Source organism: Myotis nattereri, assembly GCF_964212035.1.
Source record: "Myotis nattereri genome assembly, chromosome: 16".
Classification (NCBI taxonomy): domain Eukaryota; kingdom Metazoa; phylum Chordata; class Mammalia; order Chiroptera; family Vespertilionidae; genus Myotis; species Myotis nattereri.
The window spans coordinates 13,478,694-13,502,811 of NC_138091.1; the positions used below are offsets into that span (position 1 = coordinate 13,478,694).

The 24,118-nt window shown below is 43.1% G+C and overlaps 1 protein-coding gene across 1 annotated transcript in view; it reads right to left on the minus strand.

Moving 5' to 3' along the window:
- DNAH9 (dynein axonemal heavy chain 9) overlaps nt 1-24,118 on the minus strand; it is a gene marked incomplete at its 5' end in the record, with an annotated part of 338,080 nt that overhangs the window by 184,056 nt on the left and 129,906 nt on the right. The window contains 4 exons of the mRNA XM_081109536.1: nt 1,421-1,548; nt 5,667-5,877; nt 18,135-18,422; nt 23,346-23,484. Of these exons, the coding sequence (XP_080965662.1) occupies nt 1,421-1,548; nt 5,667-5,877; nt 18,135-18,422; nt 23,346-23,484 (766 nt within the window). The remainder of the gene's footprint in view (nt 1-1,420; nt 1,549-5,666; nt 5,878-18,134; nt 18,423-23,345; nt 23,485-24,118) is intronic.

Below are 24,118 nucleotides of genomic sequence, written 5' to 3' on the forward strand. Positions count from 1 at the left end.
TGTCAATTATCCTATACTAGGGGCCCAGTGCATGAATTCATGCACCTTGAAAGGAACTGTGGGCTGCAAGGCTGCAGTGGGCACAAGGGTGGGTCTTGGCCCATCCTCCATGCCCCTTTCCGGCCCCTCCTGCTGCAGCCCTGGGTCCTCTGTCTGCCTGCAGCCCCACTCCCACTGCTGCTGCTCCCATGTGCTGTTGGGACCAGCCCCACTCGCACCCGCTGATGGTGCAGAGTGATTGGGGCCAGCGCCAGCAGTGGTTGCAAGCAGGGCCAGCGCCGTCAGGGGTGCAAGCAGCAGCTGCTGCCCCGATCACCCATCAGGAGCAGGGAGAGGTGGAGAAGCCCTCAGGGGCAATTGGGGCCGGCAGCCGCTGCTCACACCCACTGACGGTGCCGAGTGATCAGGACCAGTGCTGGGCACTGGCAGTGGGTGCGAGAGGTGGCTCCGGTGCCAGTGGCAGGTACGAGCAGGGCCAGCGCTGGCAGTGGGTGCGAGAGGTGGCTGCTGGCCCTGATAGGCCCTCAGGAGCAGGGGGAAGTGGAGAAGCCCTGAGGGGTGATTGGGGCTGGCAGCCACTGCTCACTGAGTGATCAGGGCTGGTGCCGGGTGCTTGCAGTGGGTGTGAGTGGGGCAGGCACCAGCAGCAGGTGCGAGCGCTGGGTGAGACCACGGCACATGGGAGCAAAGAATTTTTAGTAACCACCAGAGGCTTGCCCTGATGACAGCAACCGGCGTCCTGCCTTGGTCTGGTGCCCCCGCTCACCTGCTCCACTATCCTGCCACGGCCGATGCCTACCATGTTCTTCGCATGCCCCCTGGTGGTCAGTGCACGTCTTAGCGACCAGTTGTTTGGTTGTTTGGTTGTTCCGTCGTTCGGTCTATTTGCATATTAGCCTTTTATTATATAGGATAATAAAAAGCTAATATGGTAAGTGTCCAGTTGTCCGTTAAACCAATCAAAGCATAATTTGCTAATGATATGCTAAGACCACTCAACTGCTCGCTATGACATGCACTGACCACCAGGAGGCAGACACTCAATGCAGGAGCTGTCCCCTGGTGGTCAGTGGGCTCCCACAGGGGGAGCGCCACTCAGCCAGAAGCCAGGCTCACAGCTGGCAAGCACAGTGGTGGTGGTGGGAACCTCTCCCTCCTCCATAGCAGTCAGACATCCCCTGAGGGCTCCCGGACTGTGAGAGGGCATAGGCTGGGCTGAGGGGCCCCCTCCCCTGAGTGCATGAATTTTGTGCACCAGGCCTCTAGTATTTCAATAAAGCTGGAAATTTTTTTAAAAAATGAAGATATCAGTAATAATTCCTTACTTTGATGAGCCCTTGTGTGGAATTATGATTTCTAAATGTGTGTGGGGACTGGTTTCATAGGTGATTAGGGATAATTTCCCTCCTCCCTTTCATACCTTGTTGTCATCCATGACAGTGTTCAGAGACTCAATCCACATTGGATCTATGTCGCCATCCAGCAAAATCCACTTGGGACCATCATGGGCGATGTTGGCAAGCTCCCGCATGATAGAAGAGAACAATCCTGAAAGGAACCACAGATAGTTCATTTTCCATTTCACCATCAGTCTTTTTTTTTCTCTTAACACAGCCCTTCCCCATTGGCTGTAACATTCAGGGGAGGTGTAAATAAAACCCAGTCAGAACTGGCTTTGTATTCTCTTCCACCAAACATTCAACAGGCCCAAGGTGCCCCTCTGTGCTCCAGTTTAACTTTTTGTAAGAAAAGCAACAACAAAACCTGATAGAACTAGCTTTTTTAAGTGATAAGGGGCCCAGTAAATCATTTCAACAGGCAACGGTAACATGATGGAATTGCACAAAGCCTTTACAAGTACTGTTCCCATCCTTTGTAACTACGGCCCAGGCGAATCTTTCAAATGCAGGCTTTGGGAGAAGGCCCAGTGTGGCATTACATGAAATTTATATCTTGTGTGGATAGAATTGATTTTTATGATACTAAGGATTCCCAATGAATAATATGACATATCTTTTCATTTATTCAAATATTGTTTTATGTTCCTTAATAAAGTTTTATAGTGTTTTCAATATATCTCTTTGGCCAAATATATTCCTAAATATATCATAGTTTTTACTGCTATTTGCATGAAATTCCCCCTGTATAGACATTTTTAATTGGCTACCGCTAGGATAGAGAACAGTTACCAAATTTTATGTATTTATTTTATGTTTAGTTACCTTTAATAAATTTTCTTACTTTAGAATTTAAAAATTCTAGTGATTTTTTAAATAATGGTTCTTGAGTTTTTTAGGCATAAAGTTGTACAAGCAGCAAAAAATAAATTTTCTCCTTTCCCTCAATTTATACCATGCATTCCATTTTCTTGTCTACAGCATTTTCTAGAATCCCACCAAGCAATACTGAATAATCATGTTTATAATAGGTCCCCCTGACTTATGCTTGATTTGAAAAGAAATCAAGTTTCTCATCATTCAGAATGCTTTTTTATCCTTTTGGTTTTAGGTAAACAGTATTTTTCATATTTAAGGGATTTCCGTCTATTCCTATTTTACTTAGAATATTTAAAATTAAGAACAGCTATTGAATATTTAGCAACTATTGATTGATCAAAGAATTCTGTCCTTTAACTTGTCAATTCTTTATATTAACACTTAAAAATAATTGATCTAAAAATATAGTATTCTTTTGAGATAATGTTGGATTTTATTTACTGATATTTTATTAAGAATGTCTGAATCTACATTAATAAGTGAAATTGGGCTATTGTTTTTGGTTCTACATAATGATATCAAGATTTTCTGACTCTATAAAATAAATTGAGAGGTGATTTTTAAAAATGATTTTGGAATTATGTAGTGTTTTTGTTCTGCTACTATTGTTAAATTTCCTTTTCATCGATTTACTTATTTTCTACTTCTTATTGAATGAATTCTGTTAAATTATGTTTTGCTAGGGGACCATCTATTTCTTCTAGTTTTTCAAATATGTCATTTAATTAAATGTTCCCTTCTATTTTAATCTTGTCTATAGCTACTGTTTTGTCTTCTTTCTAATTCCTAATTTTAATATTTTTACTCTGATTTTTTTTCCATTAATCATGCATATGATGGACTTATTTGTCTTCATAAAGAATCAACATTTATAATTATTTATTCTTACTTTGAAGTTTTGGTTCCTTTCTACCAATTTCAGCTTTTATCTTTATTAGTTTCTTCTCCCCAATTTTCTTTAGGTTTAGTTCATTATTCTTTGAACAATTTCTTAGGATGGATACTAACTTTATTTCCAACCTACCTTCTGTAATAAAAGAGTTCAGATTATTTACCTCGTGGACTTCAGATGTGTCCCAGAGGTTTTTGTATAAAGTGTTCTTGTCTTATTGTTTCCTAAAGAGGTTGCATTTCATTTTCTACTTAATCCAGGGGTTAAGTGAGTACTTCTTTAGTTAAGTGAGCATTTCTTGATTTGCAAATAGTAAAATTATTTCTTGCTATTTGTTTCCAGTCCAATTGTATTATTATCAGAGAATGTGGCCTCTAAATTGATACTTTTGAATTCATATGGCTTCTTCTGTGGCCAACTACATTTTTAATTTTTGGAAATGTTCCATGAACCAACCAAGAAAAGAATATTTTCTATCTATAAGATGCAAAGTTCTATAATTATATGTTATATTGAGTTTGATGATGCATTTCCCAATTCTTCTATGTCTATACTCATTTTTCTGTTCATTGGATCTGTCTAATTTTGAAAAAGGTTTATTAACATAACCTACTTTATTTCTATTTTTAACAAATTTTTCTAAAAAATTTAAAAGGATATATTCAATGTATTTGAAAGTTCTCTTGCTTAGTAAACACAGCTTTGGGATTATTATAAATCTTCTTTGTCAATTTCTCCATATTTAATGTATATATTTAATAAAACTTTAATTGAAATTCTAATACCATTTAAAGTTTGAATTATATTATGCAAGTTTAAATTTAACATAGAATAAGTAATGTCTGATACTAGGCAGGAAAAGTACAAAGTACATTGAAGAGGAACTTACCTCATCAGATATTAAATTGTTATAAAATAATTGTAAGCAAAATAGAATTACATTATAGAGGTCAATAACAATTGTTATTCTATTCTAGCTAATAGTATAGAATTAGATAAATAGGTAAGTGGAACAGAATGGAAAACTGAGAATCAGATCTCAGTATGTATGACAAGCTGGTGAAAGGATGGATTACTTAGTAAATAGTGCTGGCCCATTCATTTCTCAACCTGGGAAGAAATAAAGTTGATTCTCTACCTTACCTTCTACTAAGCCCCCAGATAAATTCCAGATGGATAAAAAATGTTAATGTGAAATAAAATCTTTAGGAACATGTTTATGATAATATTATGAACTAAACAGGAATCCCAGCTACTAAGAAGACTAGAGAGACCTAATTTCCTTTTGTAAAAAGTGCATGGTCCAGGGAGAAGGCCATGTATGGATGGAGACAGATACTGGAGTGATGCATCGACACGCCAGAGGTCAAGGATTGCTGGCAGCCACCAGAATCTAGGAAGAATTCTTGCCTGGAGCCTGTGTACACATCAGTTTTGGATATGGCCTTCAGAACTGTAACAAATTGTGTCTATATCTTAAGCTAAAGATAAATAAATGAAAATAAAAAGTGCATCATAAACAGGCCATGAAGTGTCTGTAGACAAATGGTAGCCCGGGAACCATTAGGAATGCCTACAGCAGACAAAGGGCCAATGTCTTTGATATATAAAGAACTCTTACAAAGAAATATTAAGGGGAAGTGAAATCATAGGACAGCCAATTGCTAGTAGCAATTAGAAGGAAAAGAAGCTAAGCCTCAGTAGTAGTCAGTGAAATAAAAATCAGAGAGGCGGCGTGACCAGACAGTTTGACCCTGATGCAGTTGGACACCGAGACATGAGGAGGGAGGTGAGGTTTCCTCTTTCCAGGAGCTACATCAGTTTCAGAAAGAGGTCAGGCCCCTGTTGGCTCATAGGGACTTCTCTGCCAGTAACGGGAGCCCTTTCTAACATGTACCTGTGATATTTAATTCTTTGAAGGTGACGCTGAGGTCAGGACCAAGTGAACATGGGCTCGGGACCCTCTGAATCCCTGTAGAAGGGACCATGGTTCTAGGACTCTTCTGAGATGAATGATGTTGCTAACATCGCCGGACCTGGCCAAGGTGTTTTCTGTAGCAACGTCCCCATCACTCCTGGGCAGTGCCCACAGGAAGAGGTGCCCTCTGTGTGAGGCTGACTGCACGGCTCATTTGGGGATGAGCTGTGCACTTCCCACCTTCATCATGCCTTCAACCCACTGCCAGGTTGTGTGAGGCTCCATGACCTGGGCTCCAGCATCACTGAACTACAGCCGATGCCTGCCCTGCTTTGTCCTCTCCAGGCGCCCTCTCTCAAGGGACAGTGGAAGAGTCTCTGAGGAGAGAGAACTGCAGGGCTATGGTTTCCCTCCAAACCAAGATCGATTTCTTCCTCTTTAATCCTTCTCACCTCTTTCTCCCATCCCAAAGGGACCAGCCCCATGTGCTCTCCTCCACAGTTCACCCCACTACATCCAAGCCTGCCCAAGGGGCTCTGAGGAAGGAACGAACTCTCTTCTAGGGATAGCCCTCCCTTACCATCCTTCCATTCTCGTGTGGCCGGGTGGATGATGCCGAAGAGCTCATCGTTTGTGACTGCTTTGGGATTGAGGTCAGTCCAGATGGGGCGGCGTTTCATGATCTGATAGGTCTTGTGCAGGGACCTCAGCACCTGAGACTTGCCAGCACCAGCACTGCCCACCACAAACACAGAGTGCCGCACGGCCAGAAGCTCCTCCAGCTGGACCACCTGGGGAGACAGGCAGCTCAGCTAGAGACCCACCCGCCTCTCACCTACATCCCAGCTGCTCTGCTGTGAGCCAGGCTGGAGTCTGAGGTGAGACCTGGTAGCAACAGAGGAAGGGTTATTGACCTCAAGATATGACGGGGTCCTGAATGGAGAGGCAACATGATCCATTTATTCATTTATTCATCATTCAGTCACATAGTGATTAGCCAACAATGAGCTAGAGAGTAAATCCTTGGAGGGAGATTCGGAGATGGCTCTTCTGCCCTCCATGATCTCATGGTGAGGAGGAGAAGCAAGCCCGGCTGACACATCTACACTAATAAAAGAGAAAAATGGTAATTGGCGTACGGCGCTACCCTTTTCATTGGCTAATCAGGGCTATATGCAAATTAACTGCCAACTAAGATTGGCAGTTAACTGCCAACTAAGATTGGCAGTTAACTGCCAACAAGATGGCGGTTAATTTGCATATGTAGGCACAATGCAGGGAGGCGAAAGGGAAAGCAGGAAGAAGCCCCCTGCCACTGACAGTGATCGGAAACCCAGGGGGGAGCTAAGAGCTGGGGGGCAGGGCAAAGGCGGCCCTGGGGGGCTGCCCCCCCAGCCATGATCGGAGAATCAGGTGCCTTTGCAGCCCTGGCCAGTGATAGCAGGAAGTAGGGGTGGAGTCAGTGATGGGAGCTGGGCACGGTCGAAGCTGGCAGTCCCAGGAGCTAGGGGTCCCTTGCCTGGGCCTAAAGCGAAGCCCACGATAGCGGGGCCGCTGCAGCTGCGGGTCCCCGCTGCCCGGGCCGGACGCCTCAGCCAGAGGCATCCTGCAGGGGCAGGGGCGGAGCCCGCGCAATCGCGGCGCCCCCCGCTGCCACTGCAGGTCCCCGCTGCCCGGGCCGGACGCCTAGGCCAGAGGCGTTAGGCCTGGGCAGGGGTGGAGCCTGCAACCGTGGGGAGCTGGGGGTCCCCTGCCCAGGCCTGACACCTCTGCGGGAGGCCTCAGGCCTGGTCAAGGGGCCGATCCGGTGATTGGTGATCGGAGGGTGATGAGGGTCAACTCCTCTGGCCGAGGCATCAGGTCTGGGCGGGAGGCTGGGGGTCCCCTGCCCAGGCCTGATGCCTGGGCCAGAGGCATCAGGCCTGGGTGGGGGGCGGAGCCAGGGATTGGGGGGATATGATGGTCCCCTTGCCCAGGCCTGAAGCCTGGGTCAGAGGCGTCAGGCTTGGGCGGGGGGTGGAGCAAGCGATCAGAGGGAGATGGGAGTCCCCTGCCCAGGCATGATTCCTGGGCCAGAGGCCTCAGGCCTGGGCGGGGGTCAGAGCCAGTGATCGGGGGGAATGGGAGTCCCCTGTCCAAGCCTGACACCTCTGGCGGAGGCGTCAGGCCTGGGCAAGGGGCAGAGCCAGCAATTGGAGGGGTCTGGGGGTCCCCTGCCCAGGCCTGATGCCTGGGCCAGAGGCATCAGGCCTGGGCAAGGGGCCGATCCTGCGATTGGAGGGTGATGGGGGTCAACGCCTGAGGGCTCCCAGTATGTGAGAGGGGGCAGGCTGGGCTAAGGGACACTCCCCCCCCCGCCACACACACCCAGTGCATGAATTTCGTGCACTAGGCCCATAGTTATTATAATAATGTGAAAAGTCTATAAAGTGCTCTGGGAACAGACAGGAGGAAGGAATTGATTTGTAAGGGTAAAGGGAACAAAAAAGTCTTCACAGAGGAGCAGGCATTGGAACTGGGCTTCAGGGATGAGTTTCCCTAAAGATGAGCAGAAAGGCTCTTCCAGGCAGAGGTAATAGCACAAAGATTGTGGTGTGACAGAGCATGGTGTAGTTGGCCAGATGGTTTGATGAAGCTGGAGTCGGAGTTCCTGTGGACAACCGTAGCCCTGAAGGTCTCTTTTCTCTTGTCCTAGCTTGCCTCCAGGCTCACCTTTCCACCCGGTTGAGTAGGCTTACTGGAATGAAAATCCGATCTTGTCACTGCCATCACTCTGTCCCTTCCATGGATCTCATAGCTTTGGTGGTGAAATCCCAAATACTTAGACTGCCTTACAAGACCCTTTTGCTGTCTGCCCCAAACCAGCCTCCAGTCTTGTCTCTCATCCCGCAACATGCACATTTCAGGTAGATAATTACTTGGAGTTCTTATAATGATGTTCGTTCCTGTGTCTATGCCTTTCAACACATTGTGTCTTCCATTCAGAAGTTATCCTTTCTCCTGCCTTTCTGGCCAGCCCCTACACATCCCTTAGGTTAGGGTAGGTGCCCCATACCTATATCCTTTATCTTAACACTTATCAATATTGCAATGGTTCCTTTTCTGTCTCCCTATTAGAATACCAGCTTTCTGAAGACAGGCAGGACTGGGCTTCTTATCTCTCCATTGCAATGTCTAGCAGAGAATCTGGCACATACTTAATGCTGAACAAATATTGGCTGAACATAGGAAGGATGGCTGGAAAGGTTGGATGGGCCCTATCATAAAAGGTCTTGTATGTTATGAGCTAAAATATTTGAACTTCATTGTAGATCAGGTTTCTTGATTTTGCACTAGAAGATCCTTAATAGCAGAGGAAAGTAAACTAAAGGGGAAATGTACTAAAATATTGACAGGGTAGTTGGACAATAAAATTTTTTAGAAATGATAAGTAATAACTTCTATATTTTTAAAGATTTAAGTGATACAGGTATCAAACATTCTAGAATAATACCACCATGGAATTAGAAGGAAAGTGGTCCTACAAAGCTCAGTATGAAGGTGGCAGGTAAGTGGCTGTTTGGGGTAGCAGGATGATGAGCTACTACGTGGCTGGATAGTTTATTGATATATTAATTTGAGTTATGTTTTCCATACCATCAGTATTTTTCTTTTCTCTATCCCAAGCCATTGCTGCTCCTCTGGTTCAGGCCCAAAAGAACCCAGAGGGGAGTCTCAATCCTGGCTCTTGTTTTCATCCTTCAGGGACTTCGTGCAAGATCTTCCCAGATAAGGATGAGCAGATTGACCAGGAAGGGTCTCTGAGGAACCAACATCAAATCTAACACACAAATGAAAAGTCAGCCACGCGAAGACCAGCAGGAAGAGCATTCAGGTGGCGTGGCAGGGAGCGCAAAAGCCTGGAGTTCAGCAGCAGCGAGGAGAGCTCAAAGAACAAGAAAAAAAGAAAAAAGAAAAGAAAAGAGAATAGAAGAGAAGAGAAGAGAAGAGAAGAGAAGAGAAGAGAAGAGAAAAAAGAAAAGAAAAGAAAAGAAAAGGAAAGAAGAGAAAAGAAAAGAAAAGAAAAGTTATGTGGCATCAGATGAGATAAAGCAAGTCCACAGGGATCAGAGATTTGGGAATTAGTAGTTGAAATTTTATTCTAAATACCACAGGAAGCATTTGGAGGATTCTGAGCATGAAATTGACCTGAGATCACGGCATTCAAACATTAGGAGGACGAGGAGGGTCGGGAGAGGAGAGAATAGGAGGGTGTGGCAGTGGTGCTCTGGTTGTTGAATGGAGACCGTAATCTACTCCTGGATTTCTTTTTTCATGAACCGAGTCCCAGATACTAGAAAGACCTAAAAATTGCTTTCTAGTTCCATCAACTCCTCTTTGTTTGCTTCAACAGCTTTATTGAGGTATACTTTATATACCATAGAGTCATATTTTTAAGTGTACAATCCAATGATTTTTAGCATACTCACAGAAATGTACAAGCATCACAACTATTCAGTTTTAGGACATTTCATTACCACAAAAGGAAAAATAATACTCATTAGCAGTCACACCCCACCTCCCCACTCCTACCTCAGCCCTATGCAATCCCTGATATACATTTTGCCTTTATAGATTTGCCTAGTTTGGATATTTCCTATAAATAGATTCATAAAATATGTGGTAATTGGTGAATGGCTTATTTTACTTGTGATGTTTTCAAGGCTCATTCAGGCTGGACCATTTCCAGTACTCCATTCCTCTTCATAGCTGAGTAAAATTCCATCGTGGAAGTACACCACATTTCTTTCTTCATCCATCAGCTGATAAAGGGGTTATTTCTACTCTCTGACTATTATAAATCCATCAACTCCGTCAGTATCTTTCATAAGATAAATATATAAACATCCCTCTACTTCCTTCTATCTTTTTTTTTCCTTTCCACCTCCTATCTTATTTCAGATACATTTTACTTTTACATTGCTATGTTTGATAACATTTACATTCTGTTCTGTACTTCTACTTAGATATTTTATATTTTCCATGATTCTAAGAGTTGAAGACAAATAGTGGCTTACATTTTTATGATTATAGATATTTTTCACTACAGAAGAAAGAAGTTACCTGGAATATATTGTGTTCTCTAAAGGCCTGGTGTCCTGACTTATCAGAGGAAGTTCTAGGCATCAATCCAAGGTCAAATGAATACTCTTTCTTTAGACCACCTACATCGATCACTATCAGGTTACATTTACTTTTTAAAATATTTCATTTTAATTTTAAAATAATATTTTATTACTCAATTACAGTTGACATATCACATTAAGTTTCAGCTGTATGACATAGTGATTCGACATTTATATAACTTATGAAGTAATCACCCCAATAAGTCTAGTAACCATCTGACACCTTACATAGTTACTATAGTATTATTGGCTATATTCTGTATGCTGTACTGTACTTCCCTGTGACTGTTTTTATAACTGGAAATTTGCACAGCTTAATCCCTTCCCCATTTTTACCAGTTCCCTCTTAATCCGCCCTCCCCCTCCTGCTGGCAACCATCAAAATGTTCTCTGTATCTATGAGTTTGTTTCTGTTTTGTTTGTTTCTTTACTTTGTTCTTTAGATTCCACATATAAGTAAAATCATATGGTATTTGTTTTTCTCTGACTTATTTCATGTAGCATAATACTCTCTAGGTCCATCCATGTTGTCACAAATGGCAAGATTTCATTTTTTTATGGTGGAGTAATATTCCATTGTATGTATGTACCACCGCTTTTTTATCCACTCATCCAATGATGGACACTTAGGTTGCTGGCTGCTGTAGATAATGCTGCAACAAACATAGGGATGCATATGTTTTTCAAGTCAGTGTTTTCGGTTTCTTCGAATAAATACCCAGAAGTAGATTGCTGGATTCTTCTTTGTCTCTTGATACAACCTTCATTTAAAAGTATATTTTGTCTGATATAAGTATTGCTACCCCAGTTTTTTCTTCATTTCCTTTTGCATAAAATATCTTTTTCCATCCCTTTATTTTCAGACTGTGTGTCTTCCTATCTGAAGTGGGAATCTGGCAGATAGCATATGTATGGGTCTTGTTTTCTTTTTTTTTTATTGCTTAAAGTATTACAAAGGGTATTACATATGTGTCCTTTTTTTTTCCCCACCCTTGACAATCCCCTGGCCTCCCCTACCTCTCAGGGTCTTGTTTTCTTATCCATTCAGCCACCCTATATCATTTTATTGGAGCATTTAACCCATTTTAATTTAAAATAATTATTGATGGTTATATAGTTATTGCCATTCTATTGTATTTTTGATTTTTTCTTCTCCCTTTAACATTTCTTATAACACTGATTTGGTGGAGATGAACTCCTTTGTTTTTTTGTTTGTTTGTTTGTTTTTGTTTTTTTTTTTTTACCTGGGAAGCTCTTTATCTCTCCTTTGAATCTCAATGGTAGCTTTACTGGGTAAAATAATCTTGTTGTAGCTCCTTGCTTTTCATCACTTAGAATATTTCTTGTCACTCCCTTCTGGCCTACAAAGTTTCTGTTGAGAAATCAGCTGACAGTCTTATGGGAATTCCCTTGCTGGTAACTCACTGCCTTTTTCTTATTGTTTTTAAGATTCTCTTTGTCTATCACCTTTGACATTTAAAACATTAATGTGTCTTGGTGTGGGCCTCTTTGGGTTCACATTGCTTGGGACTCTCTGTGCTTCCTGGGCTTGTAAATCTATTTCCTTCTCCAGGTTAGGGAAGTTTTCCGTCCTTATTTCTAGAAATTGGTTTTCAATCCTTTGCTCTTTCTCTTTTCCTTCTGGCACCTTTATGATGCAGATGTTGTTATACTTGATGCTGTCTCAGAGGTTCCTTAAGCTATCCTTTCAAAAAATTCTTTTTTTCTTTTTGCTGTTCCAATTGGGTGTTTTTTGTTTTCCAAATTGCTGATTTATTCTCTACTTCATCTGATCTTCTGTTGATTCCCTTTAGTGTTTTCTTATTTCAGTTATTACATTATTCGTTTTTGATTATTTTTTTTGTGGTTTCTATGCCCCTTTTTATGTTTCCTATCTCTTTATTAAAGTTCTCACTGAGTTCATCTACTATTCCCCTACATTCATTCAACATCCTTAAAACTAGTGTTTTGAATTCTGCATCTGGTGGACTGCTTGTCTCCATTGTGTTTAGTTTCTTTTCTGGAATTTTGTCCTGTTCTTTCATTGGGACATTTTTTTGTCTCTTCATTTTGAGTGGCTCCCTCTATTTGTTTCTATGTATTAGGTAGAGCTGCTACATATCCCTGTCACCTGTCTTAGGGGATTAGCAGGTGTCCTGTGGGACCCAGTGGCACAGTCTCCCTGGCCACCTGAGCCGAGTGCTCCATGAATATACCTTGTGTGGGTGGTGTGTGCCTTCCTGTTGTAGTTGAGCCTTGATTGTTGTTGGCAACTGGAGGGAGTGACCCTCAGGCTGATTGGCTGTGAGGACTGGCTGTGGCTACTGGGTAAGAGCTGCTGGCAGGGGCTGGCACCATGAAGCAGGATTGTTGTAGTTGGGCTCTGGTGCCTGCGAAGTCTTCCATTTGGGTGTGTCATTTGTGAGGGTGGTTGTGTGATGCTCTGGTATTGTTTGAAGCTTGCTACTGGGTGCATTGGTTCTTCAGCCTTTAGGGAGGGCTTCTGATGCCGGCCAAGGTCAGCTGTTACAGTGGCTTCTACCAGCAGTTCTGTCTGAGAAAAGCTGCTCCACCAGTCCTCACCCTGAAGCCAGACAATTCAGTTCCTTCAGCTTTTTGAGCTGCTGCCCCAGGGCTGGAGCTCAGAGCAAATGAGTCTGTCAGCAAGTCCATGTGCAGGCCCTTTAAGAGGCCACAATCTCCGCTGGTTTTCACAGCCAGAAGTTATAGGGACTTGTCTTCCTGGCACTGGAACCCTGGACTCCTCAGCCCAGTGTGGACCCCTTACTCCTCAGGGGGAACTGCCACAGCTGATATCCCTCTGGCTTCTTGACCACCACACGTGGGTGCGGGATCAGCTTGTTTCATGTCCCCTCCTGCCAGACTCGACGTGGCTGCTTCTGTTATAAACCTTCTGTCCAGCCAGTCTTCAGGTTGTTCCCAAGAACGACTGTTCTGTGATTTAGTTGTAACTGTGATGTGGGAGTGAGAGGAGGTGAGCACAACATTTAGCTACTCTGTCATCTTGACTGGAGGTCCCACATTTCCTTTTAAAAAATATAATTTAGACCATGACATTTTTTCTCTTGGAGTTTTTAAAACTTATTTAATATATTTTTAGTGAATTCAGAGAGGAAGGGAGAGGGAGAAAGAGATAGAAACATCAATGATGAGAGACTAATGATTGGCTGCCTCCTGCACACCCCTTACTGGGGTTAAGCCCGCAACCGGGGCATGTGCCCTTGGCCGGAATTGAACCTGGGAACCTTCAGTCCACAGGCTGACACTCTATCCACTGAGCCAAACTAGGTAGGGCTCTTAGAGTTTTTAATTACTTTTCTTTTCTTTGTTAAAAAAACAATACTTGCCTTATTTCCCATAACTTAAAAGTTAAATAAAAACTAGTACATAAGAACATTCATCTTGTTAGTCTGTTCTTGCTTGTAATGTATCCATTTTTGAGGCCCTTTTTCCTGGAGACTATGGACTTCCTGCTCTAATTTCAAGTTGTTGCTTTCTAGCTCTGCTAATAGCTATCATTCCAGGATTATTTTTTATTATTGATTTTTTAAAGTCCCATGACATTTTTCTCATTTTCAATCCTATTTTGCTGTAGTATCTCTGCAAATAAGCTATTCAAAAAGTTGCATAAGTAAAACGTATGACTCTGAAAATAACTTGAACTCTAGTCTTGAAATAGTTTCCCTTACAAACCTTGTCCTTATCTTTTAGCACCTGATATTGCTGCCGAGAGCTTCTGATGTCGCTCTGAATTTCATTCCTCCCAAGTCACGCATACTGACACCCCCATCACCCAGAAGGAAACTTATCTTTCACTCTTGATCCTTGACTTCTGACTTTCTGTTATGCGTCCATCTAAATCCACTCTCCTCAGTACTGAGACCGCCCAGTCTGGCTGCATGTCTCCAGGTCCTCTCTGCTCTTTCTCCCCAGAATTCCCATTGGTAACATGTCACATAACGTAGATCAATCCTATGTATGTCCTCTTGCCTCTTGCACTTTCTGTCTTTGTGTATTATATATAGGGCATCCCAAAAATGTATACACATACTTTGAATAATCATAAAGGCAGTGTTTATTAAAATACATTTCATTTCAAAAATTGAGCTATCAACTGTAAAAGTTTATATTCATTTTTAGGACACCCTGTGTATATGTTATATATGTTATATTTTACTATACATACTATACATGTGTATCTATATCTATCTATATCTATATCTATATCTATATCTATCTATATATATATATCTACTATACCCATTCACATCTATCCATGCATACATGCATGCATGCATCCATCCATACATACATAATTTGTCCTAGGATGTTTTCTTGTCTTTTTTTCCTGGTCTTCTCACTGAATTTTATGTATCGCCAACGATACAATTCATTTCAAAGAACTCTTTACAATTCTCCAAGAGTTCGTTTTCTTCTATAGCATCTCATTCTTGTTTTATTGATATATTTTTCTTAATTTTCCTCAAGGATATTAATTAGAACGTTCAAAATGTTCTCTTCCTTATTTCCACTGTATCAGTTGCTCTGTGTGTATCCGTCTGAGTTCATCTCTCATGCTAATGGTTCTTTCCAGTGTCTGATGAGCCTCAAGGTTGAATGAAGAGCTGCACTGTTTCCTGGGAGCTGGGATGGGTGCTGCCTGCTGCTGCTGTGCAGGTCTCTCGCCAGTGCAGGGCTGAAAGGAGGCTCTGCACCCAAGGCCAGACCTTGGGCTTTGTCTTTGTCCTTTCACTTGTGGGTGAGTGAGCAGGTGGCTGGCTTTCAGGCCAAGGGGCTCCAAGCAAAATGAAAGGGCTTTCAAGAGGCACTAGTACCCCAAGCGCAGTCATGGTTTTTCCCAGAGTTATTAAATTCCCGCAGACCTTTCTTTCAGGCTGTGTGCTAAATGCCTGGCTGCACATAGTCTGCATCTGGGGAGTTGGGGACTAGAATGGGGAGCTGGGAGAAGAGTATGGGGGGGGAGTGCCAAAATTATAGGGTAAACAGATTTGATGACCTCCCCGTCTGGCTGTTTTCCATTCTCTTTCTCATCCCTGCCCTCCACTACCAACGCCAAGCCTGAGCTTCTCTTGGGTTCTGCTGGGCAGGCAGGCACTCCTTGGCCCCTCTTCTCCTGAAGCCCTTTCTAAGTGTATTCTGGCCCCTGCCCCCTGCTCTGCTTGACCAGTCAACCTGCTTTCGTCCTCTTTCCATTTTTTCCAGAAATTTATTCCACTATCCCCTTCTCAGTTTCCACACTTTAATGGGCTTATTCCTCTTTCTTAATCCTTCCTCCCCCTACCCCCGCACAAAATTTACAAATCACATTTAAGGGATCACTGGATGCCATCTCGAACCAGAGCCTCACGAGGGTTTTGACGGATTAACTTTCAGAAGCGTTGGTGGACAGTGCAAACGAAAACTGGGTAGAAAACATCATCTGTTCCAAGAGCCTCTAGAAGAGAGCATGTGTCTTATCCGAGGAGCAGAAAGTGGTTCTGAGAAAAAAGGGTGAAGCAGAATGTGGGCCAGCTGACAAATAAATAGAAAGGAAGGCTGAGGTTCTGAGTAGGAAAAAATGCCGAAAATGGGGAAGGAGGGTCATGTTCCTCAGCAGATTCCCAGAGCGTCGGGAAAGATGTGTACGGTCCTGATCGAAGACATCAGCCCAGGGCACTGGATTGAATTTAACTCATCTCTGAGGTGGGGGCCTCTTAGGAACAGACCATTTAAGAAGCCTGGCATTCAAGGCCCTCTGTGTCATGGTTGCATATTATCTGCCCTACTGCCTACACCCGCCCCCACCACCACTGGCACCCCCGATCTGTTTTTCTCTAACAACACTGGACTTTTTGCTGCTGCTAGTAAAACCTCTATTTCTACCCCTTCGCAGACCCTTTTCCCTCTACCTGGAAGGCCCCTTTGCCCACCTCTACCTTTAAAAAGCCTATCCACCAAACTTAAAAAGAAAGAGGTTGGGAGCAGGGAAGGGCCCACTCACAAAAACAATCCAGCTGCAAAGGACCAGGTGATGTTTCTTCGGTAAAGTGTAATCCCTTACTCTCTACTATTGAAAGTATTGTGTGCCTGAAAAGCCTCCCACCTACAAGTGAAGAAGGCCCCCCAGCCTGTGCATTCCTCAAGGGGGAGCGCTTTCTTTCCTGGGAAAAGCTCAGTGGAATTTCTTGGAGAAGTAATGGCATCCCAGCTTCCTCCTCGGGAAGGTGCCTCATCTGTCCCTGTCTTGGAGGTTTGGGGGAACCTAATGTGATAGAGAATATAAAAACACTGTGAAATCTAAAGTGATGTTTATGTGAGTCTCAGACATACTATCATATAGGAAAAAATTTCATCCATGTCCCTGGACCCCAGAACCCTTTTTTGTGGCACTTGTCATATCCAGCTCTAAGGCATCCCTTATTTCTGTGCCGGCACTTCTCTAATGACATTTATGCATCCTGAAAATGTCACCTTCTGCAAAACTGCACAGTAAAAGTGACAGGCTTATGGAAAAACAGATGGGAAGGCCACTCCAAATGTATAGAATTTTGTATCCCAAGACTTAAAAACTCAACAATTCCTCCTAATTCCAATAAAAATGCTAGCACATTGAAATCACTAGAGAGCTTATACCCTACCTCATGTCTATTAATTCTTTGAAGCCTTAATTCTGGGGCCTGTCCTCTCTTTTTCAACAGGTAGATCATGGATATATTGACTTCCAATAAAGACCATTTTAATCACAACTAAAGGCCTGATCTAGACGGAGCCGCCTTCATGAATGCACTGTTTTAACAGGTGGGGAAATGTCTTTACCTGCTCGAGCCTTCCTAGAAAACAGTACACACCACCACAGTTCCTAGGGCCATAAAACTAGTTACACTTACACTAAAGTTTCAGGGTCTTTTTTTTCAACTCTAAATCTAATGACTAAATGTACTCATTTTCTATTGCTGTTGCAATAAATCACTGTAAGCTTAAAGGCTTAAACAACACAAGTTTATGATCTAATAGTCCTGGGGGTCAGAAGTCCAAAATGGTTCTCATCGGCTCTAATCAATGTGTGTACAGGGCTGGTTCCTTCTGAAAGCTCTAGGGTAGAATCTGTTTTTTTTTTTTTTGCCTTTTCCAGCTTTCATAGGCTGCCCACATTCCCTGGCTCATGGTCCCTCCTCCATCCTCAAAGCCAGCAATGGCTAGTTGAGTCTTCCTCCCACAGCATCACTCTGACACTCATTCTCTTATATCAATCTTTCCCTTATAAAGGCCCTTGTGATTATATTGGGCCACCCAGTAAACCAGGATCATTCCTCATCTCAAGGTCAGATGATTAGAAACCTAATTCTACCCGCAACCTCAATCCCCCTTTGCCATATAACGTAGCGTATTCACACATGTGGGGATTTGAATGTAGATATATGGGGGGGGGGGTATTATTTTACCTACTACCCTAAGATTTTGTTCTTTAGTTGTAAAAAGCCTGACCTTGATCATGTCAAAACATTTACAAGAGCAGAGAAGTGTATGTGAACCCACATGGCTTCCCCATTATATCACCTCTTTCCTCTATAATTATATGTGAAGTAATTCCCAAAAAAGGAACACGTGCTATGGCAGAGCAGACTGTGTCTTATTGCTCCCATTGCACGTGAACTCCCTGATGGTGAGGGCTCTGTCTTTCACCATTCTCCACACCACACATTTCACATTGTGGGTGCCACAATAAAGAACTATTGAAATGAACTGAGTTATTACAAAGTAGATAAGTATCTGCACAACTAAAGCAACCCATTGGATTAAGAATGAATTGTAACCAATTGTCCAATTAAGAGACAGCTCTTGGGAGGGAAAACCCCATGTACCTTGAGCACAAAGTTGTCCTCAGCCTGGAGCTTCAGGTCCACGACCGCCTTCCTAACCAAAGCTTCAAAGTTGAGGTCTCTCCTCCGAGGGACGTCCAGGGTGGGAAAGAGGTCCCCGATCAGGCCCATGAACACTGGCATGTCATCAGTCACTATCTTGGGGATGTTGAAATCTCGCAGGGAGCGCATCAGGACTTGGTCTTCAGGCCTGTCAGGGTCTCCTCGCTTCAGAGATCCTGCCACCACCAGCACAGACTTGATGGCCCGCAGGCCCCAGTCATAGTGATCCTGAGGGAAGGCAGCAAGGGTTAGACTGTTAGACTCCAGTTTCTGGGATGCAGCACACCATATGCTCAGGATAGTGTATGAAAAATTACATATATCATCATATCAGTATTCGGTCATTTTGAGGCCAAGGCAGAGGCATAGCAAAGAATTAATGAAGTAGGAGATGGTGATCCTGGGACCCTAGTTACTGGTTTGGCATTAGTTATTTTTCTAGTTGTGATGACAACAAAGCAGACACAGAATGTACAGAAAACTGGGGGTCAGGAAGATTAAGCTAAACCACTTCTAAACCTATCCAGCTACCCCTTGTACATCAAGTATATTAGCTCTTAGAAACTGTTGAGGCTGAGCTTACATGCTCTATGGTAAACACTGCACTTGCCTCCTCCCATGACCACAACTAAATTATAGAGGATCAATCCCACCCACTGATGTGCCAATAGCAATCAAGGCTCAACCACAACAGGAGAGCATACACAACCCACACAAGGGACACTCTTGGAGCAGCCAGCTCATGTGAACAGAGAGACTGTGACATTGGGTTCCCACAGGACACCTACTACATAAGGCCACTCTCCCAAGACTGGGAGACATAGCAGACATACTTAATACAAAAAAAATAGAGGGAGGCATATAAAATGAAGAGACAAACAAACAAATGTCCCAAATTAAAGAACAAAAAACTCCCAAAAAGAGAAACAAAAGGGAGACAAGCAATCTACCAGATGCAGAGTTCAAAACACTGGTTATAAGGATGCTCAATGATCATAGGGAAAGACAGATGAACACAGCGAGAACTTTAACAAAGAAATAGGAAACATAAGAAAGGAGATATAAACCATAAAAAAACAGTTAGGAATGAAGAATATAGCAACTGAAATAAGAATACATTAAAGGGAATCAATAGTAGATCAGATGAAGCAGAGAATCAAATCAGTGATTCCAGAAAACACCCAATTGGAACAGATAAAAAGAAAAAAGAACTTTAAAATATGAAGTTAGCTTAAGGGACCTCTAAGACAACATCAAGTGTAACAACATCTCCTTCATAAAGGTACCAGAGGAGAAGAGAAAGAGCAAGGGATTGAAAGCCTATTTCAAGAAATAATGACTGAAAAGTTCTCTAACCTGGAGATGGAAATAGACTTACGAGCCCAGGAAGCACAGAGAGTCCCAAGCAATATGAACCCAAAGAGGCCCACATCAAAACACATTATAATTAAAATGCCAAAAGTGATACACAAAGAGAAAATCTTAAAAGCAACAAGGGAAAAGCAGTTAATTACTTGCGAGGGAGCTTCCATAAGACTGTCAGCTGATTTTTCAACAGAAACTCTGCCAACTAGAAGAGATTGTTGTGAAATAGTCAAAGTGATGAAAAGTAAATACTTACAACCAAGATTATTCTACTCAGCAAGGCTGTGACTTAGATTAGAAGGAGATATAAAGAGCTTCTCAGATAAGAAAAAGCTGAAGGAGTTCATCCCTACCAAATCAGTGTTACAAGAAATAAAGAGAAAGGAATCCAAACACAGCACTATAGAAATTTATCAACATGCAAGAGAAGAAAGTAAGAAAATCTGAAAGGAACAAAAAAGAATTAAAACAAACAAACAAACAACAATCAGAAAGCAATTAATGAAATGGCAATAACTACATACCTATCAATAATCACTTTAATTGTAAATGGATGAAATGCTCCAATCAAGAGAAGAATGGGTAAAGAAAGTGATATGTATATACAATAGAATATTCCTCAGCTATAAAAAAGAATGAAACATAAAATTTGAAACATCTCAGATGGGCCTAGAGCAGTGATGGCGAACCTTTTGAGCTCGGCATGTCAGCATTTTGAAAAACCCTAACTTAACTCTGGTGCTGTGTCACATATAGAAATTTTTTGATATTTGCAACCATAGTAAAACAAAGACTTATATTTTTGATATTTATTTTATATATTTAAATGCCATTTAACAAAGAAAAATCAACCAAAAAAATGAGTTTGCATGTCACCTCTGACAGGCGTGTCATAGGTTTGCCATCACTGACCTAGAGAGTACTAAGCTATGCGAAATAAGTCAGAAAGCAAGACAGATACCATATGATTTCACTTATATGTGGAATCTAAAAAATAAAATAAATAAACAGGCAAGACAGAAGCAAACTCATAGATACGGAGGACAAACTTATAGTTGCCAGATTGGAGGGGGGTAGGATGTTGGCAGCTGGGTTAAAAAAATGAGGGGCTTAAAAAGTATAAATTGGCAGTTACAAAATAGTCATGGGGATGTAAAATACAGAATATCTTATATAATTAAAGGGTAATATGCAAATCGACAGAACAGTGGAACGACTGGTCGCTATGATGCGCACTGACCACCAGGGGGCAGACGCTCAATGCAGGAGCTGTCCTCAGCCTGCAGGCCCCGATCGCCCAATCAGGGCCTGCTGGCCAACCTCTTGGTCCCTTCCTCTGGCCAGCAGGCTCCAATCGCCCAATGGGGAATGGGATACCGGGGGTGGTTGGTGGCAGATGCGGGCAGTGCCAGGCCAAGGCCCCCATCCCACTGGTCACCCCACACACAGAGGGCGACTGGCATCAGGGTATGGCGAGCGGGCAGGAACGGCCAACCTCTCAGTCCCTCCACCCCCACCCCCTGGCCAGCAGGCTCAGATCACCCGATGGCAAACAGGGAACTGGGGGTGGATGATGTCGGGTAGGGGGGGGAGGGGTGGGCAGCTGCTAGCAGCCGGGAAAGATGGCCCTGATCTCAGGCCAGGCCTAGGGACCGTACCCGTGCACGAATTTCATGCGCCAGGCCCCTAGTAGTTAATAATATTGTAATCATACATGGTGTTAGGTGGGTACAAGACTTATCATGGGGATCACTTTGCAAGTTATATAGATGTCTAACTCACAATGCTGGGCACCTGAAACTAATACAATGTTGAATATTAAAAATATTTTGTCAAAGATGGAACCCACTGGTCACAAGTTCTGATAACAGACTGTGGAAGAGTGGACCATACTGCTGACATCACGTTTCAGAGCAGTGTGGTGGGGGAAGTGGTGGAGTGTGCAGTTTAGAGCACAGAATCTGAACTGAGACAGACCTAGTTTCAAGTACAGGCTCTGCTACTTTCTTTATAGCAGATCGTTATTTAGTTAGAGCTGTGATACACACCATAAAGCACAATTCAGTGTGCCATGAAGACAACTGACATGGTGGCTATACTTGAAATTGACTGCCTCCCCTCCCCTGAACCTGTAGATATCCTATTCCTGCTGGTCTTGACTGTACTAGTACTTCTTTCTCATTGGTTCTTGACTGAATTCTACTCCCTCAGGTCTTAGTATTGTTTCTCCAGGGCAGTCTGATCCTAAGTCCAGGTACGGCCACCATGTTCTTTGTCTTCAATGCACACCAAACTCGAAGAAACCAATGTAGGTATGGTAAGTACAATTCAGAGAAGGCTGAGAAATGAGGCTGTGGCAGTAGGCAAAAGGCAGCTCTGTGCAAGTCTCCAGTGGAAAGTGACAAGTACATTGACTTTTTTTCTAAGAAGGTTGAGGAACATTTTTAAGTGACCACTCTAGCTGGTGGCTAAAGAATGAATTCGAGGGACTGGAGTAGAGTTAGAGAAACTAGTAGAGAGAAGGCTCTAAACATTTAAGCAAGAGACCTGTGCTTGGAACTAAAGTCTTAGAAAGAAAATAACATATTCTCCAGAGGGTAGAATGAAAAACAGTTCCTTCCTGATTAGACGTAGGGTTGAGGTAGGGGAAAGTGTCAAGGATAACTTCCAAGAAACCAGAATCAGCAAGTGGATAAAGCTACTGAAAGGAGGAAATGCAGAAGTAGGCTTGGGTGGAGGCTAGTAGGAAGATCAGTTTTAGATGCTGACCTGTAGATGCTCTTTATTTTTTTATATTTTTTAATAATATATTTTATTGATTTTTTACAGAGAGGAAGGGAGGGGGATATAGAGCCAGAAACACCGATGAGAGAGAAATATCGATCAGCTGCCGCTTGCACGCCCCCTATGGGGATGTGCCTGCAACCAAGGTACATGCCCTTGACCGGAATCAAACCCAGGACCCTTGAGTCCGCAGGCCGACGCTCTACCCACTGAGCCAAACCGGTTAGGGCTGTAGATGCTCTTTAGACACTCAGGGGAGCTGTGGGATAGACCATTGAATACACAGGGTCAGAGTTCAAAAGAGAGGTTTGGGATGGAGTCGTGAAAGTGAGTCATTGGCCTGGAAGTCAATGGTGATAGAGAACCTAGAGAGAGGATGCAATGAGCAAGGGGCCTGGGAAGTGTGAGGAAATTAGGAGAGGTTTTTAAAAAATCCATCTTGGACAGGTATCGCAGGGTTGAGAGAGCCTGTGTTTTGGCAACAAAGGTGATCCAAGTAAGAGATCCTCAAAGGGAGTGGAACTCATTGGAAACAGCCCAAGGAAACTTGATTGCCACCAAAAAATTCATATCCAAGGCAAAAATGTCAGACATTCTTGGTCATGTCTTAGGGTGTTATTTCTGTGAGGGGATCTGCCTGGACAGAAGCCACATTTACAGCCAAGCAGCGGTGAGAAGCATGACTCCTTAATGCCTGATTCTCCCTCCCTAACTCTCTCCATCTCCGGTTTTCCTCAGCTGCTGCATGCTTCTCAGGGGACACTGGTGATCTATGAGGTGCTGCCACACATTCAATTAAAAGTGGGAGTTCTGTGGTCAATTATTTTAAATGTTGGGCTAAGATAATGGACACAGATCTTAATTACAGAGCTTTTAATGTGCTTATGGGCACAGCAGCTCTATGAGAAGGCTCTACATTTCCCTGATACACTGGCCCTGGAATCCGTCCAGAGCTAAGGCAATCACACACGATTGACTTTTTCAGTGAACTGGGGAATGTACCTGTTTGGAGAGAAGCTCTTTGCACAACTGGTAAAGGGTGATGAACTTTCTGGCTAATGACCGGGCTTCAAGGAATCCTTCTGCCACCAGCATGATTTCACAGATCAGCTCAAAGTCTGGAACCACCATGGCGCAGGGCCTGTGCACAGGGAGACAAGGGCGGAGAGAGTTGCCAACCGCGTACTCAAAGGGGGGTTTACAGGGCAGGACACACTGACTGAGATCACAGAAGGAGGCATCTGTGAGTGCAAAAACTTAGTCCTTAGCAATGATTTCATCTAAGACTTCCAATGTAAAGTTGTGTTGACTGAGCATAAAGAAAGTGAACTCTCTTTCCCAAGTTGATATATGAAGTTAGCAGTCAGCGGCAGAGTTGGGGCTTCAACTCACATCTGTAACTTGGGCCCAGTGTGCTTTTCACAAGGCACAGATTAGTAAAGAATGATTAGGGGCTGAGGTTGAGGAGTTGAGCCTCTCTTAGTGTCTACAGGAAACTGAGATCTCTCTATTTTTTCATCCTGAACGTATGTCTCTTCCAAGCCCAGACACTCAGGGTTTAGCTTGCCCTTATCTGCATACAGATATAAATATTGAATGCTGAGGGTTAAAGTAAGCACTTATTAACCTCATCTTGTCACAAAATGGGACATAGGAGGATACAGAGGGGATTTTTGTCCATATAGGAGAATTTACTTTGATTTTTTTCCCCTCTGCCTCTAGGAACATTTTATTTTAAAAGTACTTATTTTTAAATTAATTTATTAGGTATGTAA